The sequence below is a fragment of the Neocloeon triangulifer genome, unplaced genomic scaffold, assembly GCF_031216515.1.
Source record: "Neocloeon triangulifer isolate White Clay Creek 2 clone unplaced genomic scaffold, ASM3121651v1 ptg000002l, whole genome shotgun sequence".
Classification (NCBI taxonomy): Eukaryota; Metazoa; Arthropoda; class Insecta; order Ephemeroptera; family Baetidae; genus Neocloeon; species Neocloeon triangulifer.
This window is the reverse complement of record NW_026775545.1, coordinates 8,688,028-8,712,022: the sequence shown is the minus strand read 5'-3', so window position 1 is coordinate 8,712,022 and position 23,995 is coordinate 8,688,028. Positions and strand designations below refer to the sequence as shown.

Sequence of the window (23,995 nt, the reverse complement as noted above, 5' to 3'; positions counted from 1 at the left end):
AAATTTTAATTTCAATGAACAACTTCATTATCATTCATTTCTAAGCACAGAGCGCTGCATAATGTTCGCGTCGTTTCCTCTCTACACCTTTTTGCTAGAGACATTTTCATAAATGACATGACAGCGCAGCGTCCCTTCAAATATAATAAATCTGGTACTAAAAAGTCAACACAGGACGAGGGGAGGCTGATGTACTTTTTTTTTAATTAAAAGTGACGAACAAGCGACTGCCCAGCGCTGGACAGAGTTCGTTAATTAAATCATAAAAAATAACAACAACGTTCCAGGAACCATCAATAACGGTTTTGCTCCCTATTTTCCCAGTTTAAATTAATTTTCAGATTTTTTATTAAAAAATTTGGCATAAATTTATATTTTTTATGATATGCAGATAGGATTTTTAGATACAAAAATTTAACCGCCAACGGGGGCATTATTATATTTATGCTCATTTTTTTTCTCTCCACGCCAAATGTAGACCGCGCGCAAATTGTGATTTGTGCTGGCGAGATCAAATCTGCATGTGCAGACACGCGTGAAATGAACCAGGGACTAGATGGCAAGAAAAAAATTCCATCGGAAGATGGAAAAATCGTTCCGACTGCACATTTGCTAGTTACTATTGGTGGTGGCGAATGAATTTCCTGTCGATCGCCTCTTGCCACACTCAAGCAGATTTTTATCAATTTAGATAAGGCGTGTGTTTTCTTGCGCCCCGGGGTGTCGCTGTCGGGGGGTAGGGGGGCGAAGAGCAGCCCTGCAGCACGCGTGCGTCAGGCGACCTGCGCTTCTGGTGTGTTGCATGGCACGCCGCAGTGGCCCTTCTGACACCGTCAACATCGCAAGTCCTCACCGCACTACACCATAACATAATTAGCTGCGCTGATTGCTGTTTGTCTATGTGAGTACCTGTGCATATTTAGTTTTTAATTTATTTCTTTTTGTTTTTGTTTTTTTCATGCATGATAATGCTAAAGACAACAAACTATTTAAAAAATGTATAAAAATTAACGAGTTTGAATTTTTTATTTATCAAAAAAATTTAATGAAGCTATTTAATTTTTAGGGCTTAATCTAATTTCATTAAAATTAAGGCATAAAAATCTACCACGGTTTTTCCTGCTGCTGTTAATTTAAAAACATGCATGTGTATATAATATTGTATGGCTAATCAATGTGGAAAATAACTTGGCAACCTAATCCGAATGCAAATGAACCCTAGCGAAAGTTGGGACGTGGCGAAAGAGTTTTATTATGATTTGCTTCGGAGCTTTTCACTGGCGAGAGACGCTTCGTTTCATCAGCAATTCAAATTGACTGCTATTAGTTAGCATTAGTAAGAGGATCAGATTGGTCGGCGACAAAATGCGGTCGGGCTTTTAATTGGGCGCCCACAGACTATAGTGAATTAATTGTAAAGCAAGCGTACACCGCTACTGACTGACAATTGCCAGCTATGGCGGAAAATGCAATTTCGTTCATTTGATTACTGCAAGCAAGAGAGCCAATTTGTCAACTCGCACAACACACAATCGCCTTACAATCAATGAGAGGCCTATTCATATTTCAAACATATAAATATGTATTTTGGCTGACCGTCAGTCACATGACGTATGTTTTGATTGATTTAGTAAGGTTTTATTAGTAATCAGACTATTGTATTCACTTGAATATTATACGGTCAAGTGAACGTCCAGTCAAATTTATCATGTTGAAACCTCACTTTTGCTCATTGCATTAGATATTATTATAAATTGCAAATATTTTAAGCATTATTTTGAAAATTTAATTAATCAATTCCTATTACACTTTTCAATGTACATATTTCCACTTTGGTATAACGATTGTTCACCAAACGCACATAAGACTGGGTTCACATATAGCACTTATCTATTTCTCTTGAATACGACTTACATAAATTTCATCAAACAATTTGGGAGCTCCCCTGCCATCTTTTTTCAAATAATTTTTAGTTTTTTTTAATAATGTTGCACTGTGCAACTGGCACTGCAATGGAGATTAAAAATTAACTTTTATTAATTTTTTACGTAATTGAGGGTTGATTCATGAATCTCGGAGAATTCAATGTAAAGTATGCTTTTCTTGTGAATTATGGCTGCAGTCGACACATGTAGAGCAGGATAAAAATAGTTTTCCTGGCAAAAACAAATAATAAAATTTATTGAGGGAAGGCTGATTTTTAATTATTCGGTTTAGAATTAATTTGTTTTGACGGTGATAAAAAAATTAAAACATTCAGATTATTATAATCACAGTGGTATTTAAAGAAAAGTAACAAGTTTAACTCGAGAGTGAAATTATTTGGAATGAACCATTAAATATGAGCATGGATACATTATTTGCAGTTTGCCCAGACCCTCCATGTTTAACAAGTTGGACGTAATTCAAAAGCCTCGCTTCCACTCAGCCGAGCATTTGAAAGTCGATGGTGCTAATAACTTTACGATGATATTTCATTTTTGGCCGCACTCGGCTCTTTTTATCACCGCACTTCCACATGAATTGGGATGCCGACGTCGCTGTCACGCTGCGTCTCAAAAGTGCTCCTCGAGCTCGCTTTACATTTTCCATGCGCAGACACGTTTATTTTACATTCGATGCATACATGGTGGCGAATATCAAATGTCTGTCACCGGCATGATTGAGATGACAGGGTAGTGATTTGCATGCACCGAAATGTGTTTGTGTGAACCCCATTCATAATTTTTGTTTTTGACAGACCCACACTTTCCTCTATATCGGAACGAAAATTGATCGACTCGTCATAAACTTTTTTTAGTTTTAATTGAGATGAAAACGCTGACAGAAAAGATTGTCGTCTGGAAACTCGTTAGCTAAATATTTATTAAAAACGTCATCAAAGAGAAACGTTTGTGTATGTGCAGGACGGGAGCTTGGAACGGCAAAGTTTTGTTTCATTATATAAAACGAGAGGTCGCAAGAGACTTCTTTGCGGTATTTAATTAAATCCCCCGAAACTTTGCATCACGTTTTTAGAGGCGAATTAAAAAAGGACATTCGCGTGCAAGGGGAGCTTGTGTGCCAGCGGGACAATTCTTTGTGTTTGTGCGCCAGTGGTGAAAAGTTTTCCGTGAAAAAAGTCACCAGCCTGGATGCATCGTGAGGCAATTTTGAGTATCAAAGGAGTCCTCCTTGATCAGAAGAAGATTTTCTTTATTCAGGCCTCGCGCCATTGTTTCAGGCCATATTCATTCTTTGAGCTCAAAAAGCACAGGCGGGCGGCTTTCTGAATAAATAGCCTTAAATAACGCTGCCTTCCCGCGTGCAAAAACTCCGCACGCTCCGGGGAGCTTTTAGTCCTTTACGGTGCCATTTATACTTGCGATGCTGCGGATTCTTGGCATTTTCACCCTTGAAAATGCCACACGTTAAGAAATGGAAACCGTAAAGCAAGTATATAGGTCTTTGGAGCAAATTGCTCTGGGGACACTGATGGGTTTTTATAACCGCTGAGCAGGTGTTTGCCGAAAAACGAAGCAAATTATATCTCATAATGAAACACATGCAGTGTTTACTTATTCAATATGCAGCGTCTACATTATTATTTTTTAATTCTATTTAAAAGCAACAAAGTTTATATGGAAATTTTAAAGTAGGTTTTACCGGATTTAACTTTGAATGAGACTACATGAAACAAATTAGACTGGTGAAAAAGTCTTTTTGATTTTATTTTGATTTGCTTCAAAATGAATTCTGACAATAGATCTTTGCGAACTGTTCAAAATGTTTGATGCTTAAACGAATATTTAGACTGTCACGGACAAAATATCTAACTGTTGATTAAAGGAATTTTCTTCAAATTTATGAATTATTTTGAGATTTTGAGAAATTTTATGTTTTGAGATGATTATTAACTTGTCTTTTAATTTAATTTTTCAAGATTCTAATTTTTTTTAAACACCAACTGCCTGATGGATTTAAGAGGATTTGATTCTTAAATAAAAGAAAATATATGAAAGACCTAGAAAATAAATATTGGTTCTATTTCACCTTTCTTATAAATAAAATTGTTCACTTATCCAGGCTAGACATAATTATACAATGCTTTTAAGCTATTTATTCATCATAAAATTTTATAATTGAGAAGCGTCTACCTATAAATTGGAATAATACTCCAAATGCTGGATCACGGATTGCTCTTTGAAACTAAATCTTTTTCTATCACTTCTATCATTTCCAAAATTCAATTTATTGACATAATTCATAATAACACTTCAAATCCCATGTATCTGAAATGTATATAATACTAGTGTAAATATCACTGAATATTAAATTTCCTATCCAGTTCCACGTTGGCCATAAAACGGCAAATACTCTACCGCGCAATTTGTATATAATTTGCATTCGCAGACAAATCATACAGATTATGGAAATTGCACGCCATACCAATCGGCATAATTTCCCAATTCAAAGTTGACTGTGCACGTTTGCCCGTCGCCAATTTCGCTTTGGCAAAATCGGTTTAGGGCCAATTAAATTAGCATGATACTAGCAAAAAAAAGCGCGACGTAATCGTTTTCCACGAAGTGGGATTCGCGCGACGAGGTGCAGAAGTGCTTTTTTCTAGGACGCCAATTGAATTGAAAGCGACCGGAGAAAATTTCTTTCTTTTCGCGTGAAAAGAGTTTGCAGAGCGCCGGGGCGTGTTTGGGGATTATTTTTATACCGAGGCGGTATTAATTCAGCGCATCTGGCATGGAGTGTTTCTATGTATAGCCGCCGTCAGAGAGCTCTATTATGCAGATCAAAGACACGTGGTCTATCTAGCCAAGTGTGTTCCGACATCAATGCACGAGCAGGCCCCGGCTTGTGGGCCACATTATGGTTCTTGTACAGCACCAGGCTAATGGAATGGCATCGCTACAATTTGCCAGCAGCCCTCAGCGTTTTGCCAATTGACGTTCCTTCCAAGCGGCTACGAATCGAGACGCCACAAACAAATTCAAAGAATTAAAGCGCCAGCAAAGAAGCAGGTGGATAAAACGTTTGTGCAGAATGCAAAATAAATTTATGCTTTTTACATTCATGGCGCTGGACAAGAAGAGTGCATTTTAAATAATCAACTCTTCATTATAGCACTGAGAGATACTATAATTGAATTAAATTTAAACATTCGAAACTCCGTTTGAGCCACAAATAAAATAATCAAGATTGCAGCATAAAATTAAAAAATATATATACCTAACTGAAAATTCTTTCAAGTAATTTATTTTTTAATTAATTTTGGACCTAAAATGGAAAAGATAAGCTACAAAATATTTAATTAAAAATAACAAACGTGAAATGAAAAAATAATACACGCACTGAAAATCTGCCCAGTGAAACAGTTTCCAACACTCTGCAAGGTATACTTGTGGCAAAATTTGTGATTTGTGACAAGAATCAAAACTAACTAACTCAACTAGGCTCACTGCGGTGGACGGGGTATGTTTGATCTCAGATTCAGAATCTGCTCAGAATTTAAAGCAAAAATAGTCGGCTTTGCTGTTTTATCTAAAGTCAAATTTTCAAGCTTACCATTTAAAAAAAAAAATCAATGCATCCAACAGATATGATTAAAAAAAATAGCTTTATTTTAAAACTTTGAATTTTTATAATTTTTGGACCAATTTTTTTAAGCTTGTCTAGAATCTTTAATTTGAAGATCCAATTTTTTTTAATTTAAATAATATTTTTAACAATTTTTAATCGGTCTCAAATATTTTCAGTAAACAGAATTTTGATTTGCAAATTGTTTGTTCTTACCAGAATCCCACATGAACAGATAAACCAACCATGATGTCCCCGCTCCGCCCTCGGTTTCGATAGTGGATAAAATTCTGACTATAACTCAAGCGTGCTGCTGACCAAGGTGCTTTAGTGAAATCATTCAAGGGTCGCAGCTAAAGGTTGCACACGCTTTACGCCCAAGGGGTCGCGCCCAGTGGTCAGAAACGCGCCTTATCAGGAGGAAAACGAAGTTGGAAAATGCACCGGCAGGATGACTGGAGATTTGTGGATAATGCCCGAAATTTATTCCGCAGTCGATATTGAGAGTCCACTCGAAACTCAGCCAACCCTGCAAATGCAAAATCTTTTAGCGGTGGACTGGAAAGGGGAAAAGTATGTGGGCGTCACGTTCGCCGGCGGAACCTCTTTATGTGTAAACTTGAAACGAGAGATGCTCCTCTTATCACAATGTATTTTTGACAAGGTAAATCTGTGCTGTTTATTCTGACATAAATAGAGACGAGATTTTTGCGTACAGAATGTCAATGGTGATTTTCTTGGAACTTCAAGAGCATACTTATATATTTTACCTGGTAAATTGTTTAAAAATACCGATTTTTTCCGATTTACAAAAAAATAATAATAATAATTTGAAGTTACTTGTGCATAAAGAAACAAAGCAAAATTATGGTTATAATTAGAAGAAAATAAAAAAAAATTGATTCCTTTTTTTTTAAAGCTAACCAAAAATCAATTTGGGAAGGAGTGGAAATTAAATGTAAAGGCATAAATTAAAAATTAACTGAAGAAAGCGAATAAAAGAATAATTATTGCCTAGGTTTTCTCTATACAATTTGGAATATCAACTCCTTACTTAAACAAAAGTTATTTTAAAACAGTCTCGACATTAAATCTCATTTTCGTATTAGTAACTTATCTAAATCAAATATGGCAATGACATTTTTGAAATGTAACAACTGCACGCTAACAAAATGTAAGTTATATCGAAAAATAAACAAAGATATTTTTTACATTCCAATCGCCGGAGCGAAAACAAAAGGGTGCCGGTATAGAAAGTCTTATCTCTGTGAACTTTAAGAGGAATAAAAAATCGGCCCCGGCTTGCAGACGTTTCACATTAAACGACCAAAATAGGGCCAACTGAGACCGCTGGGCTTTGTAATGCTAAACCCAGTCTGACTACTTTATATGTAGTTGCAATGATTTGCCGATAACCGCGGCAACTTTTCCCATCTCGCCGTCTGCGCGTCGCAAAACTCGGCATACATAAAATCTGTTATTTTTCCCCAGCACTCGCTGAATGAGAAAAATGTCCCTCTTTTAATCGATGCAAATGATGATGAAGCGAATTTATTCTGAGCCACGCCTAAATCCGCGTCCGATATAGTAATTTTTCCCTATGGTCGTCGGCAAACCCCTGAAGCACTGAAGCCGGCGAGATGAATTTGAAAAAAAGGGTACTGTGCATGCATAATCGAGGCGGTCAGATCGTGCTGGACGATAACAAAAGGTGGATTTGGCTGAGGAAATCGGATTTGCGAGCGGAATATATAATCAATGTTCACATGGGTTGCCGGGGAAAGCGGATGATAATTAATGACATTACGCGTCGTAAAGTGCAGCTTGTGCCTTGGAATAACATTCAGTCTCTGCTCGTGGAGCTGCCGCTTAATGGAATTAACGCACACACTTAAGTGCTCGCGAAAGCAGCAGATTTCAACGGCGATCGTGCCAAGAACGGGCCAAAACAATCTAAATGGAGACGTTCACGGAGCTAATGTTCACAGTTCCTGCTGCTCCAATTTAATTGTCGTTGACGACGAAAGTTGTCTGATTTTTTGGTCCATTTGACGGCCGGGAAAGTTTTGATTTAAAATTTTATGTGCTTGTCGGCAAAGGAAGTGCTGAGGATGAAAGTTTTTCCTTTCCATTTTGAGCGAAATATATTTATACGAGACTAGGAAAAGGTCACTTATACGAGAGGCACTCAACTTTTCAGAATGTATGTACATTTTCTTACGATACAATAAATTCCGTCGCAAACCCTTTTTATGAGTCGTGAAATTTATGGTTTTAATTAAACGGGATCGTCCTCTCCGCTAAAACCCGCGCAAAATATTTTCCATTCCAGTCATGCACGAAATGTCTAATGGGGAGCTGCGTTGTATCCCACTGAAATGCAAACAAGACCATTCTGCGCTGAGGCGAGTAATTGCGAAGCAAAAGCCGTCAGACGTAATAAAGTTTTCTTGTTTAATTGTAGCGCGCGACAACCTCCAGGTCGTAATATTTTGTATCCGCGGCAGAACTTTGATGATGAAGAAAGCAATCGAAATAAAAAACAAGGAAAGCAGGTAATGAAAGATAAGAGGTAGGAAATTAAAACTCGGGAACTTTCAGTGTTACATTAAAAGTTGGCAAACAAAATTATTTACCTGACGAATCACAAAGCAATTTTTTTCTTAAATCAGTTAAATCTAATTAGGTGATGGAGTAATGAGTTTCTATCAAAATTATATAAATATTATGAGGCGAGTATCATCTTAACAATTAAGTTTACCAAATATACAATTTTTAGGATTTAGGGAGTAAGAGACACAAAAATAATGCATTTTAAAAATTAAAGGTTGCAAAATTTAAAGAAACAAAAATTGAAAACAAAATTGATTTAAACTAATTAACAAAACATTGCATATCAATTTAATTTATTTGTGTCATTCATAGCGTAAAATCTCTTATCTGGTGATGAAGTTTAATTTAAATGAGAGATCATGCTATGCAAAAGTTGCATTCATTTTTATATGTAATGCAAACTTCTTTTTGTTTATATTTTGCGCATGATGTACTCACAATCTCAGCGGTGTAATAAAGTTTAAAATCAACTCTCCCCGCCAAGTATTCATGTTTATCTTTGCAGTAGTTAAACGAGTAAAACACAAATTAACTGTTTCTCTCTGATACGAAACTTGACCAGTGGTGAGTGCAGCACCATTAACCGCAAGTGAAATAAAACGAGCTGCCCGCTGAATATTTGCTCGGAGGCGACTCGTGTGTGCCGCAGCGACCGACCAACTCCCCGTCGAGTGGAACACGATTTGCATCTCAAAGCGCACAGTCGGAATTGCGCCGAGACTCTTTTTTTCTCTTCTTTTTCTATGTGTGTCCACCTACGTAGGGACGCGATCAAAAAACGCTCTCGCCACACAGCCACAAAGCCGAAACCAGTAGCCTGGTCAAAGAGAGTGCTCTAGTAATTCTTTTTGTGCAAAAGTCCCTCGACAGTTGTTGCTAACTGGTAAGTACGAGACGTCGAGCTGCAATTTGCGCGCTTCAAGTGCACGCCAGAGTGCTCTTTGTGTATCAATTACACGGCGAAGGTTTTCATTAAAAGTGGTGGAAAACGGAGATTTTAATCAGACTCTGCTGGAAAGCGAGAAAAAGAGGCGCCGAGATCTGCCCCGGTTTCGAGCTCCTCTCACTGGAAAATAAGAGCAGAGACCTAAATTATACGACTCCCTCTTGCGTGTCTCTTTCTCTCTTGGAAAGGAAAAGCCGTGGTGCAGCATTGCTGTGTATTATAATGGAATCCGGGATTTGACTCGTGGAGTTCAAAGGGAATAGGGAATGCACTTTTGTTTCGTTTGTGTACTTTGTTTGTCTTACTTGCGATTCCAGCACGGGTTGTTTTTTCGCGACTTTCTACATATTATAGTTGGGCTTCCCCTTTGCTGTCTACGCTTGAGTACCACCTCTCGTGCAAGCGCATTGAAATTTGCCAGTGTTTGAACACACACACGTGTAAGAGTGACATGTCGGTACGCGCTTGTTACTGCATGCTCGTTGACAAACAACATTAATACACTTTGGTGTGTGCTGTTTTGCGCCACCTGCAGCGGTTTATTGCCACAGTTGAATTATAAACCCATGCACCAAAGCAATTACGCACACCATTAAGGTTACTCGGTATTATTGTGTAATGTAATATGCAGATAATTAACGTAGATGAAAACAATGAAAAGGGTGGTTAATTTATGGCCGGAACCGGTGCTTTTAATAATAATAAACATTAATTTGAATTTTAATGTCAGCTTAATTTGTAAAATTTAATTGCTTCAAAGCAAATATTTACGATTGAATTTCTGGTCCGAATACTTAAACACAAGAAAATTACTATTGCAGTTTATAATTTATCAATTTACTGATTTAGAAATTAGTAACTATCATTGTATATATGTATGCATAAAATTATGATTTTTTTCATTGCTGTTCAGAATAATTTGTATTTGTTAGGAGTTGAAATTTATAAAAATTTAAAATGTTGAGGCTGACTATTTGACAACTGTTCTAAGGTGCTAAGAATTAAATTATAAAGTTTAACTTCAATTATTTATTTTATAAATACTGATAAAAAAATACATTTTTTGCACTAAAGAAAAATATTCAAGAATGTACTTCAACAAAAATGGAGAACTCGAAAATGTTTTACAAATTTAATATACCATAGTAAGATTTTTATGTTTCTTTACCTCTTCCAACTCCCCTTAAGAGCAGTATTTTTTTAACATTTTCCGATTTCAGGACTGACAATGAAATCCAACGTAGATTTATAACTGTAATCAGCCCAAAATGAGATCCTACTTTATCACTTGAACCATCCTTTTTATCATTCAAAACTTCCACACTCTCCATAAATCCATATAGCTCCGCTCACTGGCATCAGGTTCATTCATAAATCATTCTCCGCGCATTTCCTTCGCTCGGCAAAAAGTGAAGACGCACGCCTGTCTCCTTCTAGGCATAGAGAAAAATGGCAAATAGATATGCATTATCCATTTCGGCGCAGATGATGCAGAATAGAGTAGTCTCTGAATAAATATGTGCATACACCACGTTCTCTCGTAAACAAACCCACATTTTACCAGCAGAGTGTCAGACTTGCGGCTGACTAGACGGTATGGGAAAGAAGAAAGTCGGAAGCAAGCGAATATCCCATTTTCGTGCTGCCACTATTTGGGCCGGGCGGGAAATAAGGGCTGTATTTTAGCAGACATTCATATTTATTACGCCGAGTGCGTCGAGGCTGTTGCTGTCATAATCTTGTTTTCATTATCTAATAGAATGTGATATATAAATCATTACGAGTGGGGCCGAGCAAGCAGGAGCAGGTAACGGATAAATTGGACGCGTGTCCCATCAAGCGGACATAAAACGACTGGCCGGAAAGCCAATCCGAGAGAGCTTGCCTTTTTTGCTTTGGCGAATTTATGTGTCAGACCCCCCGACACGGTCGTGTGTCATAATTTTCAGGCTACGGCCCTCATAAAGCTCCTGAAGTAAAGAACCGCTATGAGAAATAAATAAAATTAAATGGGTGAATCTGCGTGGAAAAGTTTCCTCGCATGTATTTTATATTTTATTCATAAATCAGTCTCTCAGCGACGACGATTTAAAATGTTTCCTTCTCACAAGAATTTTCCTCTTTCACTAACTTCTAATGAGACACGTGCTGCCTGTGAAAAAAACTACTTTGTGGCAGATGCAATAAAATTTGCCTGATTGAAAATCGATCTCCCTTCTGCCTTCTTCAATCATTGTCAATATACTTGAGCAGCCCGATTGTGGGCGTGACTCTGATTTTATCAACTTGAGAGGCCAATTTCAGTTTTTAATATACCCATTTGTTGAATGAGAAACGAATTTTTCCGCCCCAATCAATGTAATGCTTTATAACGAGGCTTTTTTGTTTAGCATTTTAGCCAAATTGGCCAAAAAGGGCCACACGAATCGACTACAGGGACAGCTTCCGTGTCACTCGAGAGTTTTATGTGCAGATACTGACATCGCGCGGGGCGTGCGTTTTGCCCGTGGCATGCTGATTTTAATTAATAATAATAGCCACTCGAGTCACGCACAGACCGAAACGGGCCGCACGAGCAAAACACATTTCACTGATGATGCCTGGCATTGTGTCTGAAACGAGAGATCCCGCCGCGCTCCTAATAAAATAATTGATCCCCTGCACTCATCAGCTGGCCGCCGTCCACTCTATGGAACGACCGTGAAGTTGGCCACTTTTTTCAGCCACTCGCCAGAACTTGGCCACTTTTCCGAGCCACTCATATTTCTTCGAAAGAACAATGTTGCCAACATAACACCGGCATAAACATAGAGTCAAAACTAAAAACACGGGCTTAAGATTTGAAAACGATTTCATCCGTCAAAAAGGTAATAAAAGAATCAAATAATATACATTGAACGCATTGAAATTTGGTTTTACTAATCTATAAAGTGAAACTCCTCAATGTTATATACATAAATAATATATTATTTAATCCTTGTTGGTGCGACTACGAAGCTTTTAATTTTTTTAAAATTAATTTCTATGGTTGAACTTTTCTAAATTTTTGCACAAAGGTGGCCCAAGTACTTGTTTACAAAGTGGCAATAGCCTCATTGATGATCGCAGATCAGGAGCCGCCCCCGGGGGCAGCCACTTTTTCAAAACGACGATTTTCAATAAAAAAAAAATAGTTTTTTTTAATTTAAATTAATATCTATGGTTGAATTTTTCTAAATTTTTGCACAAAGGTGGCCCAAGTAGTTGTTTACAAAGTGGCAATAGCCTCATTGATGATCGCAGTTCAGGAGCCGCCCCTGGGGGCAGCCACTTTTTCAAAACAACGATTTTCACTCAAAAAAATAGTTTTTTTTAATTTAAATTAACATCTATGGTTGAATTTTGCTGATTTTTTGCACAAAGGTGGCCCAAGTACTTGATTACAAAGGGACAATAGCCTCATTGATGATCGCAGATCAGGAGCCGCCCCCGGGGGCAGCCACTTTTTTAAAACGACGATTTTCAATGAAAAAAATAGTTTATTTTAATTTAAATTAATATCTATGGTTGAATTTTGCTGATTTTTTGCACAAAGGTGGCCCAAATACTTTTTTACAAAGGGGCAATAGCCTCATTAATGATCGCAGATCAGGAGCTGCCCCCGGGGGCAGCCACTTTTTTAAAACGACGATTTTCAATAAAAAAAAAATAGTTTTTTTTAATTTAAATTAATATCTATGGTTGAATTTTTCTAAATTTTTGCACAAAGGTGGCCCAAGTAGTTGTTTACAAAGTGGCAATAGCCTCATTGATGATCGCAGTTCAGGAGCCGCCCCCGGGGGCAGCCACTTTTTTAAAACGACGATTTTCACTCAAAAAAATAGTTTTTTTTTTTAATTTAAAATATTTTCTATGGTTGAATTTTTCTAATTTTTTGCACAAAGGTGGCCCAAGTACTTGATTACAAAGGGACAATAGCCTCATTGATGATCGCAGATTAGGAGCCGCCCCTGGGGGCAGCCACTTTTTCAAAACAACGATTTTCACTCAAAAAAATAGTTTTTTTTAATTTAAATTAACATCTATGGTTGAATTTTGCTGATTTTTTGCACAAAGGTGGCCCAAGTACTTGATTACAAAGGGACAATAGCCTCATTGATGATCGCAGATTAGGAGCCGCCCCTGGGGGCAGCCACTTTTTCAAAACAACGATTTTCACTCAAAAAAATAGTTTTTTTTAATTTAAATTAACATCTATGGTTGAATTTTGCTGATTTTTTGCACAAAGGTGGCCCAAGTACTTGATTACAAAGGGACAATAGCCTCATTGATGATCGCAGATCAGGAGCCGCCCCCGGGGGCAGCCACTTTTTTAAAACGACGATTTTCAATGAAAAAAATAGTTTATTTTAATTTAAATTAATATCTATGGTTGAATTTTGCTGATTTTTTGCACAAAGGTGGCCCAAATACTTTTTTACAAAGGGGCAATAGCCTCATTAATGATCGCAGATCAGGAGCTGCCCCCGGGGGCAGCCACTTTTTTAAAACGACGATTTTCACTCAAAAAAATAGTTTTTTTTTTAATTTAAAATATTTTCTATGGTTGAATTTTTCTAATTTTTTGCACAAAGGTGGCCCAAGTACTTGATTACAAAGGGACAATAGCCTCATTGATGATCGCAGATCAGGAGCCGCCCCCGGGGGCAGCCACTTTTTCAAAACGACGATTTTCAATAAAAAAAAAATAGTTTTTTTTAATTTAAATTAATATCTATGGTTGAATTTTGCTGATTCTTTGCACAAAGGTGGCCCAAGTACTTGTTTACAAAGTGGCAATAGCCTCATTGATGATCGCAGATCAGGAGCCGCCCCCGGGGGCAGCCACTTTTTCAAAACGACGATTTTCAATAAAAAAAAAATAGTTTTTTTTAATTTAAATTAATATCTATGGTTGAATTTTTCTAAATTTTTGCACAAAGGTGGCCCAAATACTTTTTTACAAAGGGGCAATAGCCTCATTAATGATCGCAGATCAGGAGCTGCCCCCGGGGGCAGCCACTTTTTTAAAACGACGATTTTCACTCAAAAAAATAGTTTTTTTTTTAATTTAAAATATTTTCTATGGTTGAATTTTTCTAATTTTTTGCACAAAGGTGGCCCAAGTACTTGATTACAAAGGGACAATAGCCTCATTGATGATCGCAGATTAGGAGCCGCCCCTGGGGGCAGCCACTTTTTCAAAACAACGATTTTCACTCAAAAAAATAGTTTTTTTTTTAATTTAAATTAATATCTATGGTTGAATTTTGCTGATTTTTTGCACAAAGGTGGCCCAAATACTTTTTTACAAAGGGACAATAGCCTCATTGATGATCGCAGATCAGGAGCCGCCCCCGGGGGCAGCCACTTTTTTAAAACGACGATTTTCACTCAAAAAAATAGTTTTTTTTTAATTTAAATTAATATCTATGGTTGAATTTTGCTGATTCTTTGCACAAAGGTGGCCCAAGTACTTGATTACAAAGGGGCAATAGCCTCATTAATGATCGCAGATCAGGAGCCGCCCCTGGGGGCAGCCACTTTTTTAAAACAACGATTTTCACTCAAAAAAATAGTTTTTTTTAATTTAAATTAATATCTATGGTTGAATTTTGCTGATTTTTTGCACAAAGGTGGCCCAAATACTTTTTTACAAAGGGACAATAGCCTCATTGATGATCGCAGATTAGGAGCCGCCCCCGGGGGCAGCCACTTTTTTAAAACGACGATTTTCAATGAAAAAAATAGTTTTTTTTAATTTAAATTAATATCTATGGTTGAATTTTGCTGATTCTTTGCACAAAGGTGGCCCAAGTACTTGATTACAAAGGGGCAATAGCCTCATGAATGATCGCAGATCAGGAGCCGCCCCTGGGGGCAGCCACTTTTTTAAAACAACGATTTTCACTCAAAAAAATAGTTTTTTTTAATTTAAATTAATATCTATGGTTGAATTTTGCTGATTTTGTGCACAAAGGTGGCCCAAATACTTTTTTACAAAGGGACAATAGCCTCATTGATGATCGCAGATTAGGAGCCGCCCCCGGGGGCAGCCACTTTTTTAAAACGACGATTTTCAATGAAAAAATAGTTTTTTTTAATTTAAATTAATATCTATGGTTGAATTTTGCTGATTCTTTGCACAAAGGTGGCCCAAGTACTTGATTACAAAGGGGCAATAGCCTCATGAATGATCGCAGATCAGGAGCCGCCCCTGGGGGCAGCCACTTTTTTAAAACAACGATTTTCACTCAAAAAAATAGTTTTTTTTTAATTTAAATTAATATCTATGGTTGAATTTTGCTGATTTTTTGCACAAAGGTGGCCCAAGTACTTGATTACAAAGGGACAATAGCCTCATTGATGATCGCAGTTCAGGAGCCGCCCCCGGGGGCAGCCACTTTTTTAAAACGACGATTTTCACTCAAAAAAATAGTTTTTTTTTTTAATTTAAAATATTTTCTATGGTTGAATTTTTCTAATTTTTTGCACAAAGGTGGCCCAAGTACTTGATTACAAAGGGACAATAGCCTCATTGATGATCGCAGATTAGGAGCCGCCCCTGGGGGCAGCCACTTTTTCAAAACAACGATTTTCACTCAAAAAAATAGTTTTTTTTAATTTAAATTAACATCTATGGTTGAATTTTGCTGATTTTTTGCACAAAGGTGGCCCAAGTACTTGATTACAAAGGGACAATAGCCTCATTGATGATCGCAGATTAGGAGCCGCCCCTGGGGGCAGCCACTTTTTCAAAACAACGATTTTCACTCAAAAAAATAGTTTTTTTTAATTTAAATTAACATCTATGGTTGAATTTTGCTGATTTTTTGCACAAAGGTGGCCCAAGTACTTGATTACAAAGGGACAATAGCCTCATTGATGATCGCAGATCAGGAGCCGCCCCCGGGGGCAGCCACTTTTTTAAAACGACGATTTTCAATGAAAAAAATAGTTTATTTTAATTTAAATTAATATCTATGGTTGAATTTTGCTGATTTTTTGCACAAAGGTGGCCCAAATACTTTTTTACAAAGGGGCAATAGCCTCATTAATGATCGCAGATCAGGAGCTGCCCCCGGGGGCAGCCACTTTTTTAAAACGACGATTTTCACTCAAAAAAATAGTTTTTTTTTTAATTTAAAATATTTTCTATGGTTGAATTTTTCTAATTTTTTGCACAAAGGTGGCCCAAGTACTTGATTACAAAGGGACAATAGCCTCATTGATGATCGCAGATCAGGAGCCGCCCCCGGGGGCAGCCACTTTTTCAAAACGACGATTTTCAATAAAAAAAAAATAGTTTTTTTTAATTTAAATTAATATCTATGGTTGAATTTTGCTGATTCTTTGCACAAAGGTGGCCCAAGTACTTGTTTACAAAGTGGCAATAGCCTCATTGATGATCGCAGATCAGGAGCCGCCCCCGGGGGCAGCCACTTTTTCAAAACGACGATTTTCAATAAAAAAAAAATAGTTTTTTTTAATTTAAATTAATATCTATGGTTGAATTTTTCTAAATTTTTGCACAAAGGTGGCCCAAATACTTTTTTACAAAGGGGCAATAGCCTCATTAATGATCGCAGATCAGGAGCTGCCCCCGGGGGCAGCCACTTTTTTAAAACGACGATTTTCACTCAAAAAAATAGTTTTTTTTTTAATTTAAAATATTTTCTATGGTTGAATTTTTCTAATTTTTTGCACAAAGGTGGCCCAAGTACTTGATTACAAAGGGACAATAGCCTCATTGATGATCGCAGATTAGGAGCCGCCCCTGGGGGCAGCCACTTTTTCAAAACAACGATTTTCACTCAAAAAAATAGTTTTTTTTTAATTTAAATTAATATCTATGGTTGAATTTTGCTGATTTTTTGCACAAAGGTGGCCCAAATACTTTTTTACAAAGGGACAATAGCCTCATTGATGATCGCAGATCAGGAGCCGCCCCCGGGGGCAGCCACTTTTTTAAAACGACGATTTTCACTCAAAAAAATAGTTTTTTTTTAATTTAAATTAATATCTATGGTTGAATTTTGCTGATTCTTTGCACAAAGGTGGCCCAAGTACTTGATTACAAAGGGGCAATAGCCTCATTAATGATCGCAGATCAGGAGCCGCCCCTGGGGGCAGCCACTTTTTTAAAACAACGATTTTCACTCAAAAAAATAGTTTTTTTTAATTTAAATTAATATCTATGGTTGAATTTTGCTGATTTTTTGCACAAAGGTGGCCCAAATACTTTTTTACAAAGGGACAATAGCCTCATTGATGATCGCAGATTAGGAGCCGCCCCCGGGGGCAGCCACTTTTTTAAAACGACGATTTTCAATGAAAAAAATAGTTTTTTTTAATTTAAATTAATATCTATGGTTGAATTTTGCTGATTCTTTGCACAAAGGTGGCCCAAGTACTTGATTACAAAGGGGCAATAGCCTCATGAATGATCGCAGATCAGGAGCCGCCCCTGGGGGCAGCCACTTTTTTAAAACAACGATTTTCACTCAAAAAAATAGTTTTTTTTAATTTAAATTAATATCTATGGTTGAATTTTGCTGATTTTGTGCACAAAGGTGGCCCAAATACTTTTTTACAAAGGGACAATAGCCTCATTGATGATCGCAGATTAGGAGCCGCCCCCGGGGGCAGCCACTTTTTTAAAACGACGATTTTCAATGAAAAAATAGTTTTTTTTAATTTAAATTAATATCTATGGTTGAATTTTGCTGATTCTTTGCACAAAGGTGGCCCAAGTACTTGATTACAAAGGGGCAATAGCCTCATGAATGATCGCAGATCAGGAGCCGCCCCTGGGGGCAGCCACTTTTTTAAAACAACGATTTTCACTCAAAAAAATAGTTTTTTTTTAATTTAAATTAATATCTATGGTTGAATTTTGCTGATTTTTTGCACAAAGGTGGCCCAAGTACTTGATTACAAAGGGACAATAGCCTCATTGATGATCGCAGATTAGGAGCCGCCCCTGGGGGCAGCCACTTTTTTAAAACAACGATTTTCACTCAAAAAAATAGTTTTTTTTAATTTAAATTAATATCTATGGTTGAATTTTGCTGATTTTTTGCACAAAGGTGGCCCAAATACTTTTTTACAAAGGGACAATAGCCTCATTGATGATCGCAGATTAGGAGCCGCCCCCGGGGGCAGCCACTTTTTTAAAACGACGATTTTCAATGAAAAAAATAGTTTTTTTTAATTTAAATTAATATCTATGGTTGAATTTTGCTGATTCTTTGCACAAAGGTGGCCCAAGTACTTGATTACAAAGGGGCAATAGCCTCATGAATGATCGCAGATCAGGAGCCGCCCCTGGGGGCAGCCACTTTTTTAAAACAACGATTTTCACTCAAAAAAATAGTTTTTTTTTAATTTAAATTAATATCTATGGTTGAATTTTGCTGATTTTTTGCACAAAGGTGGCCCAAGTACTTGATTACAAAGGGACAATAGCCTCATTGATGATCGCAGATTAGGAGCCGCCCCTGGGGGCAGCCACTTTTTTAAAACAACGATTTTCACTCAAAAAAATAGTTTTTTTTTAATTTAAATTAATATCTATGGTTGAATTTTGCTGATTTTGTGCACAAAGGTGGCCCAAATACTTTTTTACAAAGGGACAATAGCCTCATTGATGATCGCAGATTAGGAGCCGCCCCCGGGGGCAGCCACTTTTTTAAAACGACGATTTTCAATGAAAAAATAGTTTTTTTTAATTTAAATTAATATCTATGGTTGAATTTTGCTGATTCTTTGCACAAAGGTGGCCCAAGTACTTGATTACAAAGGGGCAATAGCCTCATGAATGATCGCAGATCAGGAGCCGCCCCTGGGGGCAGCCACTTTTTTAAAACAACGATTTTCACTCAAAAAAATAGTTTTTTTTTAATTTAAATTAATATCTATGGTTGAATTTTGCTGATTCTTTGCACAAAGGTGGCCCAAGTACTTGATTACAAAGGGACAATAGCCTCATTGATGATCGCAGATTAGGAGCCGCCCCTGGGGGCAGCCACTTTTTTAAAACAACGATTTTCACTCAAAAAAATAGTTTTTTTTTAATTTAAATTAATATCTATGGTTGAATTTTGCTGATTTTGTGCACAAAGGTGGCCCAAATACTTTTTTACAAAGGGGCAATAGCCTCATTAATGATCGCAGATCAGGAGCTGCCCCCGGGGGCAGCCACTTTTTTAAAACGACGATTTTCACTCAAAAAAATAGTTTTTTTTTAATTTAAATTAATATCTATGGTTGAATTTTGCTGATTCTTTGCACAAAGGTGGCCCAAGTACTTGTTTACAAAGTGGCAATAGCCTCATTGATGATCGCAGATCAGGAGCCGCCCCCGGGGGCAGCCACTTTTTCAAAACGACGATTTTCAATAAAAAAAAAATAGTTTTTTTTAATTTAAATTAATATCTATGGTTGAATTTTTCTAAATTTTTGCACAAAGGTGGCCCAAATACTTTTTTACAAAGGGGCAATAGCCTCATTAATGATCGCAGATCAGGAGCTGCCCCCGGGGGCAGCCACTTTTTTAAAACGACGATTTTCACTCAAAAAAATAGTTTTTTTTTAATTTAAATTAATATCTATGGTTGAATTTTGCTGATTCTTTGCACAAAGGTGGCCCAAGTACTTGTTTACAAAGTGGCAATAGCCTCATTGATGATCGCAGATCAGGAGCCGCCCCCGGGGGCAGCCACTTTTTCAAAACGACGATTTTCAATAAAAAAAAAATAGTTTTTTTTAATTTAAATTAATATCTATGGTTGAATTTTTCTAAATTTTTGCACAAAGGTGGCCCAAATACTTTTTTACAAAGGGGCAATAGCCTCATTAATGATCGCAGATCAGGAGCTGCCCCCGGGGGCAGCCACTTTTTTAAAACGACGATTTTCACTCAAAAAAATAGTTTTTTTTAATTTAAATTAATATCTATGGTTGAATTTTGCTGATTTTTTGCACAAAGGTGGCCCAAGTACTTGTCTACAAAGTGGTATAGCCTCATTGATGATCGCAGTTCAGGAGCCGCCCCCGGGGGCAGCCACTTTTTTAAAACGACAATTCTAAATTTTTTTATCAAAAAATTATAATTATTTTTTAATTGTTTTCAGGAAGTATCTATTTGCTATGGATCTCTCCGTTGTGAATGAGCGCTGCTTTTTCCCTGCTTCCTTTAAGCACTACGTGCATGCTAGGTAAAGATTTTCTAATGTTTGCTCATTTTACATTGTAATAAAAATCTTTTGCAGTGAACATAAAGCATTTTCCACACCTTCTTGCCCCGCTGCGGATTGTTTTGCTACATTTGGTTTCCATGATGAAAAGAGGGTAAATTTAAACTATGACTAGCATAGTATTTTTAATTATTCTCTTATTTCATTTAGTGGAGTCATCTTCTCAAAGTTCTTGCAACACCGGTTCACAACTGCAGTGGTCTTATTGCAGTGATAAAAATATTTCGTCCTAAGGTGGATGATTTGAGTAACCTTTTGGAAGCTTTGAGCGAATTGAGCCAACATCCAACTGGCATCGAAATTTCAAACAGCTTCTTTGAGAAGACTATTCCTAAAATGGTGCAAGCTGTTGTTTCCTCTAAATCCATCTTTAGCAACAATTTGCCGTTGTTGCTTGCTAACAAGACTTTTGAGTCAGTCACCTTGGACCGTAAGGACTGCTTTGTGTTGCTCTCATTGGCTTTTTTCGGACTTGTTAAGCAACCGAAAGGGAAATTTTCCGAGTTTTCCCTCCTTAGGTATATATATATATATCTATAAATATTATTATTAGATTATTTCCTTATGTTACACAACTTTTTTTACCATCTGTAAAAATTTGGTTGAAAATATTTTTATTGTTTTTTATCATTTTTTTACTCTTTCTACAAATATTAATAATCCTTATAGCCTTTTCGAGGGAAATTCTGTAGGAAGACGTGAAAAACTGAAGTGCTTCCTGCAGTACTTTCATTTTTGTGCAACCGAAGGTATAAAATTATATTTTATAAAGTTGATAACCTTCTAAATATCTTTTAAGTTTAGATGTCTTTGGCCAAGTCACATTTTACAGGAAGTCGACGCCGAAAATGGAAATTCCTAAATGGCACAATCTTTCCTTGAATATAACTGATGCACTTGCACTGACGAGCAAAATTGAAGATGCAAAGAATTTTTCGAGCATTGTCGATTTTGCCAACAAGTATAAAAATCAATAGATAATTTGCTGTTTTAAATTTAAAAAATTTCATTTCATATTCCGCTCCGGCAGATACTTCAGTGGAGGAACACTTGGAGAAGGGTGTGTTCAAGAGGAAATTATGCTCTGTCAACACACAGAAGCAACAATTGGAGTGCTGCTATATGAAAAGTTTGGTGACAACGATGCAGCACAAATTTTTGGCGTCAGCAAAGTGAATGACACAAGGGGTTATGGAAAAAGTTTCAAATGGCAAGGTAATTTTTAATTGCTTTTATATGACACTTAAGCGTCGCTTGGTAAAATTTAAAATTTGCATTTTACAAAATGTAGGCTAAAAGTAGCATAAGTATAATTTTTAGTAATTGGCTTATGTTTGATAATATAATTTACTTAATCCAGGGCTGCATGCAATGGCGTCAGCGCGTGATAAAAATATTGTTATCATGGACGCTGTGGACTACAGTAGATGTGCTGAGGATCAATTTTCCGCAGATTCTATTGAAAGAGAGCTATGCAAAGCATACACAGCCTTCAAATCCAGTGATCCTGATGCTCCACCCATCGCCACAGGGAAATGGGGTTGTGGAGTATTTAAGGTATATTTAATAAAATAATTTAGTACAGTTAGTTATACAGTAATAGTATTAATTTTTGCTTTGCGCAGGGTGAACCAAAGTTGAAAATTATTTTGCAACTGCTTGCAGCTTCTGCATGCTGCAGAAACATTCATTTCCACCTGTTGAATGACAAAATTTTAATTCAGGAGTTTGAGGAATTCAAGTCTCATATATATAGCAAGTCAACATCAGTTGGTAATTAATCCCTTTCAAAAATTAAAACGACAAAAAAATTATACCACCCTTTTTTTCCAGCTAACGTGTACTCTATTGTGAAGCAGTACTGCGCTAGCCGAACACGTGATCAAGAGTTGCAGTGCTTGTTCAATTTTATTGAAAAGCGATTGTGAAGATCTGAGAATAAAATTAATTAGTTGTGAATATCATGTGCTTTTTATCTTTCCATTTTTTTTTTTTTTTTAGTTTCAATTATTTTAATTTTGCAAAAAGGGACTGAAGGAGTTCAGAGCAGCACGGAGCATTCCTACCTGAGTGCCGAGTGCTCTGGTTAAAAAATGCGCGAAGGGTCCCCGTTCTCTTTGGAGTTCACGAGCTGGTTTGAGACATATATATGCACAAGCGCCAGGTGTATTTAAACACTGCTAATGATTATTTCCTGCCAAATTAGCCCGGCAAAGCGCAACCAAGGTCCGGAGCCCTCCGCAGCCCTGCTCGCCACAGAAGGCTTTAGCAGGCGCCCAATACGGAATAGTCAAAGATAAATTAGCTTGAGTTAAAATTTAAACAATTTGAGAGCCAAAGGACCTTATATCCAAGAGCAGAGTGTTGGAAATTAAAATGGAATTTTGAGAAGAAAAAAAAATTGAAGAGGGAAATAGCGCTTGGAGATCGAAATCTGGAGGAGGTTTGAGTAAGAAGAAGCCCTAAGCAAGAATTCATCTAGTAAAATCTGAAAAGAAAAATACAAGGAAATTTAAAATTATCAAAAAAAAAATTGAAACTGAAAAAAAAATGAATTTTGAAATAAGAGGGAAAAAAATTCACTGCGACCGAGAGAGCGGCTCTCGGTAGAGTAGCAACAATCAGCGTACAGAAAAAAAGAAATCTGCAGGTGGCGACGGATCGGGCACCCCTGTGCTGCCCAAAGCTCATTTTCACCGCTCGCAAGAGGACCTTCGGAGAGCCATCCCGGGCCCGTCTCAAACGGGAGGACCTCGGCTCGGCGCACCTGTCCTGCTTAATTAAGTCTCCACTACCCTTCGGATCAGCAAGGAGGCGGGATTTAATATCGCTCATCATCAGGGCAGACCAGTCTTTTAATTCAGAAACGGCGCATCTTGAAAATGCTACTGAAAAGTATGCAAAAAAAAGTATGCCACCCGCGTGACCAGACTGCAACGCCGGTTGCCTATCCATTAAAACTTACAGTTAAGTTTATCGATACATTTTATGCGGCACTAGACTGGCTTATTTAATTAAGGCAAAACCCACCTTTTAATATTAAAAGCCCAAGTAATTATTCATAAATGATAAAATACTTGTTAAAGAATGTATCCTTGGAGGATGCAAGATCAATATGCTCCATACAACCTTCGATTTGCTTGCATAAATCGAATCGTCAAATAAAATCATGAATATTTTCTCATCGGACATTCAAGTTAAAATTTCTAAAGGGCATTTTTTAAATTTGTTTTTTTTCAGACTTTTTCTTACACGCTGTATGGTTCATTTAAAAAACCAATCATATTAATATAATTTGCTTTCATCGCGTGCTCCTAAAAAGCATGTTTTAAATATGGCCCCAATTAAAAAATCTCAAACCACTACTTAATTTGCAAAATTATCACCATTATCTAATTTTGATGAAAAAAGGCAGCTTGCTAGAGGGCTGGAGCATCATAGGGATAAAGAAACGCCACTCTGCCCAAGCAACTAATCGTAGCTCATTGTTAAGAGCGGTTTAGAGAAACAAATATAAATGAAGAGGCATTTAGAGCTGGTCGAGAGGCGGCAGGCAAGAGTAATTAAGAGCCAGCAAATTTACTAGTTA

The 23,995-nt window shown here is 37.0% G+C and overlaps 2 protein-coding genes across 5 annotated transcripts in view; both read left to right on the top strand.

Moving 5' to 3' along the window:
* Positions 1 to 827: 827 nt before the first annotated feature.
* On the top strand, positions 828 to 22,365 carry LOC132204020 (uncharacterized). Its single transcript, XM_059632238.1, has 10 exons — positions 828 to 901; positions 20,284 to 20,367; positions 20,422 to 20,500; positions 20,557 to 20,924; positions 21,076 to 21,155; positions 21,211 to 21,367; positions 21,437 to 21,621; positions 21,767 to 21,963; positions 22,032 to 22,179; positions 22,240 to 22,365. Coding segments are annotated over exons 1-10 (1,395 nt in total). The 5' UTR covers positions 828 to 899; the 3' UTR covers positions 22,335 to 22,365.
* Positions 8,937 to 23,995, top strand: part of LOC132203991 (adenylyl cyclase 78C) — a 55,675-nt gene continuing 40,616 nt past the window's right edge. For all 4 annotated transcript variants that reach the window (XM_059632197.1, XM_059632213.1, XM_059632205.1 and 1 more), the window contains exon 1: positions 8,937 to 9,067. The gene's annotated coding sequence lies outside the window, so the exon portion shown is untranslated. The remainder of the gene's footprint in view (positions 9,068 to 23,995) is intronic.